A 10,770-nucleotide genomic window follows, 5' to 3' on the forward strand; every position below is an offset into this window, starting at 1 on the left:
AAAGTACCCGTGGGCCAGTGGCCGCCTGCCACGTGGCGGATGCGGGTTTCGCCTGTCTTTGGATTGCCGGAGGAGAATATGCCGGCGGGCGTGGGGCTAGAAGTTGCCGGAGGCGGCGCTGAGGGCTAAGGGCGCCAAAGAGCTCTGTCGGTGGCGGTCGGCGTCGCCGGAGGCGGAGGTAGAGGGTCCTCGGGCGGCGGCGTCGGCGTTGGAGGGTACCGGCGGGAAGCGCGGGTGCTGTAGGGCTGCAGCTGGTGGCGGTGCCGAGCGGTGCTGCTGCCGGGGGTGGCGCTGGCTGCTGCTGCCGGAGGCAGGCACGGGGAACTGCACGGGCACCGAAAAAAAAACGCGGCGGCAGGGAAACAATGCGGGCAACGGAACCAGGCCGGCCGGCAGGGAAGCTGTCGGTGGCGGTGTCTGCAAGTCTTGGCGGCGGCACTTTTCGCGGCGGCGGGTAGGACGAGGTACGGGTTGCGCTGCAGACAGGTACGTGTCGCTTGTACAGGTACGCCTGCGACCTGCAAGGTACGGGCGTCACGGGGGGGGTTCTGCAGACCCCCCAAAAAACAAATTTTTTTGATTTTTTTTTTTAATTTTCGACTTTTCAAATTTTTTTTTTTAAGATTTTTTTGATTTTTGATTTTTTGAAAAAAAAATTTCGAAAATAATATTTTTTTTTTTTCGAAAAATATTTTAAAAAAATTGAAAATCCGTACAATACAAGCAAAATTGGAGAAAAAAATTTTCTCACCAAAATAGGCCGAATTTATAACCAAAATTCATGGAAACGGCCTTCTGGACGCAATGGCGGGGTCAGATCTGGTCTAGGACGCCTCCAAAAGATGCTACTCCTCAGATCTGCCTCTTGACGTCGCAATAATGCCTCTTCAAGACGAATCAATGAAGCCCCAATGGCTCTGATACCATGTTAGATTTTGCCAAGATCAAGAGCTCAATGAAATGTACAAAATAGAAACATAATATAGGACAAGAATAAATTGTATTCTCATCAATAGAAAATGATCAACAATAATCAACTGGATTCAATAGTTACATACAATGTAGATGAGCTTGCTTATATAGGCAAGGCTAGGGATATGTGAGCACACAAACATGACATGTGGCTCAATGAGAAACAAGGGTAGGTAGGAAATAGGTGTGGGTAGGTAGGAGAAATAATATAATATTCCACATGAGGTGGATCACCCACCGAAGGTGGAATTATCACTCCACTATAAGTGGATATGATAGTGTAATAACAAGATCAACACCATAAAAGGTGGAATTTCTCCTACACACACTATCCCAATGTGGCACAAACACCCAAGTGTCTCATCCAAACTACTATGAAATGCGTTATCCTAAGTAAACTTAAGTAAGTGTAATAATATCCATGATGAATAATTATTTACACCAACAACAATCAACAAGCTCATACTTTCTACTTTTGATGGCAGCGGTAGAGTTACAGCTAGAGCTTGGATCAGCAAGTTGGATACCTTCTTGACCCTATGTCCTATGTTAGAAGAAGATGCTATTAAGTTTGCAACTTTGCATTTGGATGGGGTAGCTCAGGACTGGTGGCACCATGGGATGGTTACTTTACATCATGACCTTATTACTACATACCAAGAATTAACTGATAGATTGGTTGAGCGTTTTGATAAAAAAAATCCAGAGTTGTATTTCAAGGATTTAGCTCAGCTGAAACAAATGGGCAGCTTGGAATCTTACATTAGTGAATTTTAGAAGCTTTTAGTTATGGTAACTAACATCTCAGAGAGAAGGCTGGTCATTCTTTTTGTTGAAGGTCTTTATGAGCCTATGAAGGGTTGGATTAAGGCTTTTGATCCCCCTACCTTTCAAGAAGCCATGAGGAAGGCACGTAGCATGGAACTTACCACTCCTCGTAGTAGGTTCACTCCAAACAACTCAAAACCGTCCTCATCATTTAATGACAACAAGTCTCATCTAAAGAAATCAGAAAATGTGGACCAAAAGAAGTTTGCAGTACCTTTGGATAGGGAAACACTTAATGATTTGCGTAAAGGAAACTGTGTTTTCATTGCAAAGACCCTTATGATTTGCATAAAGGAAACACTTAATGATTTGCATAAAGGAAACTGTGTTTTCATTGCAAAGACCCTTATGATCAAAACCATGATTGTCCCCTCAAGCCTAAGGGTCAAAATAGGCATATGGAGTGGTTTTATGAGGGAGAAAACATGACTGATAACACAGACCAACAAGCTGATCAAGATGATTCAGAGACTGGAAATTCAGAGAAGGGAGTTGAAAATGAAGGGGAATTTGATCTACAGGAAGCTCATATGTCTAGCATGCAGGGAGAAGGTTCTTTTAGGTTGCGTGTACCCTTGTTTGGTCAAAGAGTCATTTCTCTACTTGATATAGGTGCAACTCATAATTTCATAGATGCACGGTTGGTGGAGAAGCGTGGGATTCAAACTCAAGAGTTTGAAGGCATAAGGGTGAAAGTTGCTGATGGTAATGTGCTGACTTGTGATAGAATGATTTCAGACTTACCCATGAAACTCAATAATTATGAATTCAAAGCTGATTTTTATGTGGTTAACATGGGAAACATGGATGTGGTCCTTGGCATGACATGGCTTCATGCAATAGGTGAATTTACACTCAACCTTAGAGATATGGAGATGAAATTCAAGGTTGATGGGACTAATCATGTTCTTAAAGCTATCAAGGCCAGCAACTTGAAATTAATCACTCTTAAAAGAATGGAGAGACTTATCAGACATGACATGGTGGATTGGGCAGCAGAGTGTAAACTAATGCCTACTTATGAGGAGTAGCATAAAACACCTTACCATTCAGATATTCAGGAGCTTAGAGTCAAGCATACAAAGGTGTTTAGTGACATACCTCCTGGTAGGCCTCCTGATAGAGGCATATAGCACATCATTGAGCTTGAAGAGGGCACCAAGCCCATCATGATTACACCTTACATGCACCCAAAGCGTTTGAAAGATGAAATTGAGAAAACCATCAAAGAACTTCTAGCAATGGGACACATAAGGCCGAGTAAGTCTCCTTTCGCTTCATTAGTTGTTTTGGTGAAGAAGAAAGATGGCACGCTTAGAATGTGCATTGATTATTGTATGCTGAATAGAAGGATGATAAAGAACAGGTGTCCCATTCCTCGCATCGATGAGTTGATAGATGAGCTTCACGGAGCTTGTTATTTCTCTAAGATTGACTTGAGGACAGGTTATCATCAGATTAGTGTCAGGGAGCAGGATATTGAGAAGACTGCATTCAGATGTCATTGTGGACACTATGAGTTTTTGGTTATGCCTTTTGGGTTAACCAACGCACTAGCCACCTTTCAGTCCACTATGAACAGGGTCATCTAGTTCTAGTTGAGGAGATTTGTTTTGGTTTTCTTTGATGATTTTTTGGTTTACAATAGAACTTGGGAGGAACACCTAGTTCACTTGGACACTGTTTTAGGCATACTTGACAGGGAGTCTTTTTATGCCAAGGAGTCCAAGTGTGCATTGGGTATGGCATAACTTTTGTATTTGGTCACATAATCAGCAGAGAGGGAGTTCACATGGATTGTGATAAGGTTTGTGCCATTGTTGATTGGCCTACGCGTGATACTTTGACTCAGCTCAGGGGATTTGTAGGTTTATGTGCCTTCTACCGTAGGCTTGTTAGTGGTTTCTCACGACATGCTGCACCACTTACTAATTTGACAAAGAAGGGTGCATTTGTTTGGACACCTCTAGCACGAGTGTTTTGAGAAGTTCAAGCAATTGATGACTACATGTCCAGTTCTAGCTTTACCATATTTTTCCAAACCTTTTGAGCTTCATTGCGATGCATGTGGAGAGGGTATTGGTGCAGTGATTATGCAGGATCGTCACCCTATAGCTTTCGAGAGCAGGAAGCTTAGGGGTCTTGAGAGGAGGTATAGTATTTATGATAAGGAAATGTTGGCCATCATGCATGCAATGGCTAAGTTTAGGTAGTACTTAGTTGACAGCAAGTTTTGTGTCAAAACTGATCATAATAGCTTGAATCATTTCCTTGGACAGCGGGATCTAAATGAGCGTCAACAAAAGTGGGTCAACAAGTTACAGTCTTATGATTTTGACATCTCCTATGTCAAAGGGACCCAGAACATTGTTGTTGATGCCCTATCTCGCCGTCCCCATTTGAGCTCCATCAAAGCAATTTCCGAGGATTGGAAACACTTGATTATAGTAGAGTATGCCAAGAATTCATGGGCTTCTAGCATTATTGATGGGATAGTACGGGACAGCAAGTACTCTCTTGTGAATGATCTTATCATTTACAAGGAGAGAATATTTTTAGTCCCAGATTCAGTTATGAGGAACATGGTATTGAGATCGCTACATGATTCACCCATGGCTGGTCATCCCGGTTACTTTAAGACCTATAGGCAGGTACGGGAGAGATTTACTTGGAAAGGTCTCAAATCTGATGTTCTCTAGCATGTCAAGGAGTGTTTTGTTTGTTAGTAGAACAAGCAGGAGCATACTTTCCCTACTGGGTTACTTCAGCCACTTCCTATTCCTGAGAGGAAGTGGGAATGCGTGTCTATGGACTTTATTACAGGCTTGCCGAAAGTTCAAGGGAGAGACAACATTTATGTTGTAGTTGATCGGTTGACTAAGTATGCACCTTTCTTCCCGATCACGACTACTTATTTAACTGCACAGGTGGCCGATCTTTTCTTTCATGAGGTATTCAGATTGCATGGGTTCCCTCGGAGTATTGTTAGTGATAGAGACAGTAGGTTCATGGGTAATTTTTGGCAGGAGTTATTCAGACTATGCGGGACATAGCTCACTCCGAGTACTAGCTACCACCCTCAGACTGATGGGTAGACAGAGATTGTCAACAAATGGGTGGAGGGATACATGCGAAACTACATTTTTGGGCAGCAGAAGGCTTGGGTGAAGTGGTTGCACCTTTTGTGAGTATTGTTATAATTCCACTCACCACATGTCTATTCGAATGACACCATTCAGAGCTTTGTATGGTTATGATGCTCCTAGTTTTCTGGATTTATTGTTGAGTGATTGTAGAGTACCGAGTGTTGGGGATCTATTGCAGGAGAACCAGGATATCATGAGCGCTCTTCGTGAGAACATTCAGAAGGCTCAGAATCAGAAGAAGCAATATGCTGATCAGAGGAGGGTTAAGAGATCTTTTGAGATTGGGGATATGGTGTATCTGATACTTCAGCCCTATAGACAATCCTCTCTTAGGAAGAAGGGCTCTGAGAAACTCAAGCCACGTTATTATGGGCCATTCAGGATTATCAGGCGAGTTGGCGAGGTGGCTTATGAGTTGGATTTACCGACAGATAGTAAGGTCCATAATGTGCTCCATATTTTGCGCCTCAAGAAGGCATTGGGACAACGTATAGCTCCTTCTTCAGACTTACCACCCTTGGATGATGAGGGGAAGTTGATTTTAGTACCTGAGGCCGTCATAGAGACTAGAGAGCGTCACCTTCAGAGGCAGGTCATTAGGGAAATTTTGGTTAAGTGGAGAGATCTGTCGATAGAGGATGCTACTTGGGAAAGTGAGAGTATTTTACAGCATCCAGCATTGAATTTGCTTGAGGACAAGCAAATTCAGGGAGGGCGGACTGTGATGTGCCCACCCTAGTTAGTCTTTGTGACTGATGGGTTAGCCTATCAGTTTTGGACTCTCGTAGGCTAACATCCTGGATAGAGAGTCTCAGTGGCAGTTCCACTTCTTTAGTTCAATCTTGGGTTCAGTTCCAGGGCCTTAGCAGTTGGTGTGTGGGCTTATTTGCGAGACATACTATTTTTAGTAAGCCAATCTGGCAGTTGTGCTATGTTTAGTCAGGGCACTTGGACACATGGGGGTTATTTAGTGTTGACCCCTGCTTCTGACTTTTCGTCAAAAGATTGAATATTGAGGGAGATATTAATATTTTAGTGGTTAAATTATTTATTTAACTTATGTGCTTATATTATAAAGTCATAAAGTGACTTTATTAATTTAAAAGGCCACTTAAATATTATAAAGTGATTTCTATTAAATCACTTAAATGATCTGAGCGTCCAAGTTGAATATAAACTATGCAAAGTTAATTAAATACATTTTAATGTATTTAAAATGCATTTGGGCGTACTTATTGAAAATTGTGCCATTTGGGGGTTATAAGGAAATTGGAAGCAATTCAAACTCTATTATTGATTATTTGACATTGCTTGTATTTTCTCTGTGGATTGTCTGAGACAAGGGTTTTAGAGGGTTTGCTATTGAAGAATGTTCATTCTTCATGGATCTGTGATTCTGAGGCTGTGAAAGATCAGCTGAATTATTGCAAACTAAGAGGGCTTCACACAGAAGTTTTCAAGTGCTTCATCAGAGGTTATTTGTGTTAGTTATTTGCAGATTTGGAATAAGGAAGGAGGCATTTCAGGTTAGACACCTCATTAGCAGCATAGCATCTTGCTGGCCGTACCATTTCAGCTTAGCACGTGGAGGTCCCAGATTGGGCATTTTTGGCTGGAGGCTGAAACGCCTCCCTTTCTTGCAGTTTAGAGGCACATTCCCCAACGCCTAGCTCTGACAGGTTGATTTGACTACATTTTGGCTTGGAGAAATTGCTTTCCAGACTTGTACGGCCATTTTGGTCAGTTTCCCAGTTTTGGCTAGCAAACACCAAATTTCTTCATTTAAAATAAGCTAAGGACCCACGAGTATGCAATTAGTAGTAGGATTTATTGTATCAGGTATCTTATTCATAATATAGTTGCAGTTTTTCTCAATTTTAGTTCTATTTGGTTTTATGTACATTTCTTGCCTAGCACGTGTTATTTTATACTTAAAATTTGTTCAAAAACCTTGAAAATCCAAAAACACAACAGCAATAGCATTTCAGGAGAGTTAGAACCAGCAGGGTTCTTACATAAAATATGTATCTAAATCAACTAAAACAAAATCAAGTAGTGGGACTCAATCGACAGACTAAGAGGACCAACTTTGGGGACATCAAAGCTTTCATATATGGGAGCAACAAACTCCAATGGAAAAGAAAAATAATTGAGAATCTTGAGAAGATGCTCTAGGCTCGTAACCTAGCAAAGTGATAAACAAGATCATGCAGATTGGGATGGCTTCAGAGAATCCAGCAGCCAGGCAGACCTTCACCAACTCTACTGTGATTATTTTGGTGGAGCATTGTTATTGGATTACCTATCAAACTTCAAAAACTCAAGAAAAAAATGCTGAGAACAGAGACATATTTAGTTTTTTTTGCAAGAAATGATAAGGTCTGCACAATTTGAGGACATCAACCATAGAAGGATATGGCATAGAACAAGCATCTGTATTTTTCCCAAAACATAAAAATGCTGACATAATATTACCCCGTTAGGTATGTTATGAGTTCCCAATTTTTTTGCACTTAGGGTTTAAAAACATGCCTCAACTGTTTTCAAGGGGAAATTCCCTCAGTTATAGAAAATGTCTATATTCCTCATGGAAGCTGTCAAATCACTACACTCCAAATAAAAGCATTGTTGGAAACAAATGCAAACCAGCACTTTATCCTGATGGGATTTTGATATGGCTAAAACCCTGGAACAAAAGAACGGTGGAAAAAGATTCAACGCTTGTGTACTAGTAGGAGATGCCCTTATGGAGGTTATTGAAGGGGTCTTCTAGACCTTGACTATTAGGGAGGAATATCTGCTTGGGCAAATGAAGAAGTGGTGAAGGCTGGATAGCAGAAGAATATGACAGAATTAAGGTTAAGGTTATAACAACACCACTGAAAAAAAACTTACTAAGAAATATACTATACTAATGCCAAAGCTTAGACTTGTAAGACATAAGGAGCACTTAACCCATTAGTATTCATCAAGCAACTAGGAAACCAGACAAGTCTTAAAAGATCAATAGAAAAGGAAGAAAATTGAGGGATATAAAATCTTACCATTAGTGGAATTTTCATGAACATTATCTATATACTTTCAAGCAGAGGATCTGGTAAATGCATATGTTTGTGTATATGTCTCCTATGCATAAATGTATCTGGTATTTAAAATGGTATGCCTTTTTTATAGCTTCTTACTGAATTTGCTTCCTAAAGACTTGTAGTCCATTATTTTTGCTAGCTTGTGCGATGATAAGGATGTTGGGCCAACATTTATATATCAATGATTTTTGAGAATTGTACCAGATACTCGATGCTTTGGAACTTAGCAAGATGACTATGCGGAAAATCAAACAGAATCTTTGGTGGGCATTTATGTATAATATTGTAAGTCAATAATTTGATAAGATTTATTTTCAGTTACTTCTGATAAGTTTTAAAATTTGGTATTTGATTTTTTTATATGTTATTTGATTCCAGTACTTTTATCTGTAGCTTTCCTAAAATAAACATGTAGTAGTTGATCTAGAACTCCAACTTCAACGATCAAACCTTAAATGGAGCACCATGGCTCTCATTGATATGCCAATTTCAATCACTGCAGGTTGGTATACCAGTTGCTGCTGGAGTGTTGTTACCTGTGACTGGCACCATGTTAACTCCATCTATAGCAGGGGCCCTCATGGGTATCAGCTCATTAGGGGTGATGGCCAATTCACTTATGTTGCGACTGGAATTCAATTCAAAACATATTCCTTTTGATTCTTTTACTGTAAAATCCCAGGAAATCCAGATCAAATCTTTGGAGTCCAAAGCAAGCAATATTTCTAATTATTCACAGGAACAAGATATTGAAAAAGCATTTCCTTCTCAACAAGAGGGCAGCAAATATGCCTAACTGTAAAGGAGTTATTCGGAAAGCTAGTTATATTTGTTTTCATTTTTTGTTTCCAATTTCTTGAAATCCCATATATGATTGATTTCAAGTTCACCTTGTCTAATGGAAACATGTGCTTGATAATCTTTATAATTTTAAAACTTGATCAAGATTTCATATTTTCTGGATCCATTATGCTAAAGAAAACAAATTACATAAAATTACAATTCTTTTCATAAAAGTTATCATTTCGCTAGAATGTGTGTAGTGATTGTCGTTTTTAAATATTCCTGTCATTTTAGCACTCAACGGATCTTGTCTTATGATGTAAAACACAAATATTGATGACCAACATAAGTATACAAGCTAATATGAATTAATATTGTTTGATAATGTGGATGAAGGGAAGTAAAATTTGACTATTATTAAGTTTATATTTCCTTAGCACATATTTCAAAAGGATATATAATTAAAGTAGATTCCTTTGTATTCATGAATCAATGAAATAAATATATGCTAATCTAGTTTGAGAGTTGTACTACTCATAATGATATTGATTGGTTATAAATTTAGTCAAGTTTTTTCTCCTTATGTGTGTAGAGATTTAAATTTTGAAATACTGTCTAGTTCCTGGAAAAATGAAGTTTTTGAAAGAAATATAAATGACAATATTCTTCTGAAAATCTATTCCACACACTCCAGTCATACAACACTCACATACACACTCGTGCCACTCTAGGACAACTATCATGGAGTGCTCCTCAATGCACTGAGTGACTGAAGCACTCCCAAACATCTGAAAGTGAAGAGATTAGTTGGTTTGCCAGCATTGATTCCATGCAGATTCCTGTGCAGATCATTTCTGTCCTGGAAGTTACCCACACAAACTGTTGGTTTTGAAACCATCCCCCTTGCTAACTCGCAATTATGTAATTCTGACTTGTTGGAACTGGTAGTTTCATCAGCGTTTAAGATAAGTTTTGAGCCTTGCAGTTGACTGATCTTTGGTTTAATGATAGAAGGAACGGGGATCTTGTTTTGTTAAAAATGTTGATAGAACATACAATCAAAGGATTATTTTTTTCCCCTAAGTTTTAAGATTTATTAGTACATATTATTCCTGGGGGCCCTTGTTACGTTGATATTCCTATTTTTACCAATAACTGATGTAAAATTGTGAATCAAAATTACTCTCTCGATGATCATGCACTATATATCACATTACAAGTGGCATCCCCTCATATTTTATTCACGCATTCGTATTAAGTCATTTTCCTTACTTATAGGAACTAAGAAAAGTGTAATCGACCACATCTTGTTTGTTCCCATTTGTTATTGATATACATTGCAGACTAGGCAATCAAGAAACTCTGCTTGTTTGTTTCTTCCAATTTACCTGCGTAATTGTGTATGTGTAAATGCTTGAAGGTGTGAGCTTGGTTCCCAAACAATGGATTGTACTCTCTTCCGAGTAGAATAATTGTGTTATTGAGCTACTCCACCCCAAATCAATCTCTTTATGACTATTCAACATGCCCTTAAAGGTAGTGGTGTCATTGCAAACACATTTTGATTCAGCTTGACTATCCAACCTATCCCTTGTAAGATATTGCCACTTTCCTTGGCCTTCCACAAACTTGCTCCTTTCTTGCCTGAGCGTTGTTCAACCTTCTCAGACATTGTGTTGGTAAGGTATGGTGCTAGGTACATATGGTTGCATTACTAATGTACTGTGTGTGAGATAAGTCCTTGGAATGACTTTTGTCCCCTGCTTTTCTATTTTAGGCACATTTATTCTTAATACTGTCAAGATTTTGTCAAATAAATTGGTCAGAATTTTTTAATTTGCCAAAGATCAAACCATAATATAGCTACTAAAAACCAGTAACCAGGGCCAAAGGAGTTTTACCCTTAATCTAGACCCACACACATACCAAGAGTTCTTTTGTAAAAATAATAGAAA

At 39.4% G+C, this 10,770-nt stretch overlaps 1 protein-coding gene across 2 annotated transcripts in view; it reads left to right on the forward strand.

The window, feature by feature from the left end:
* LOC131074819 (copper-transporting ATPase PAA1, chloroplastic) overlaps window positions 1–8,986 on the forward strand; it is a 257,652-nt gene extending 248,666 nt beyond the window's left edge. For both annotated transcript variants that reach the window (XM_058011520.2, XM_058011529.1), the window contains exons 16-17: window positions 8,237–8,317; window positions 8,535–8,986. In XM_058011520.2, the coding sequence (XP_057867503.2) occupies window positions 8,237–8,317; window positions 8,535–8,828 (375 nt within the window). In that variant the 3' untranslated portion in view covers window positions 8,829–8,986. The remainder of the gene's footprint in view (window positions 1–8,236; window positions 8,318–8,534) is intronic.
* Window positions 8,987–10,770: the final 1,784 nt, after the last annotated feature.

This window comes from Cryptomeria japonica, chromosome 11 (genome assembly GCF_030272615.1).
Source record: "Cryptomeria japonica chromosome 11, Sugi_1.0, whole genome shotgun sequence".
In the NCBI taxonomy this organism is placed as follows: Eukaryota; Viridiplantae; Streptophyta; class Pinopsida; order Cupressales; family Cupressaceae; genus Cryptomeria; species Cryptomeria japonica.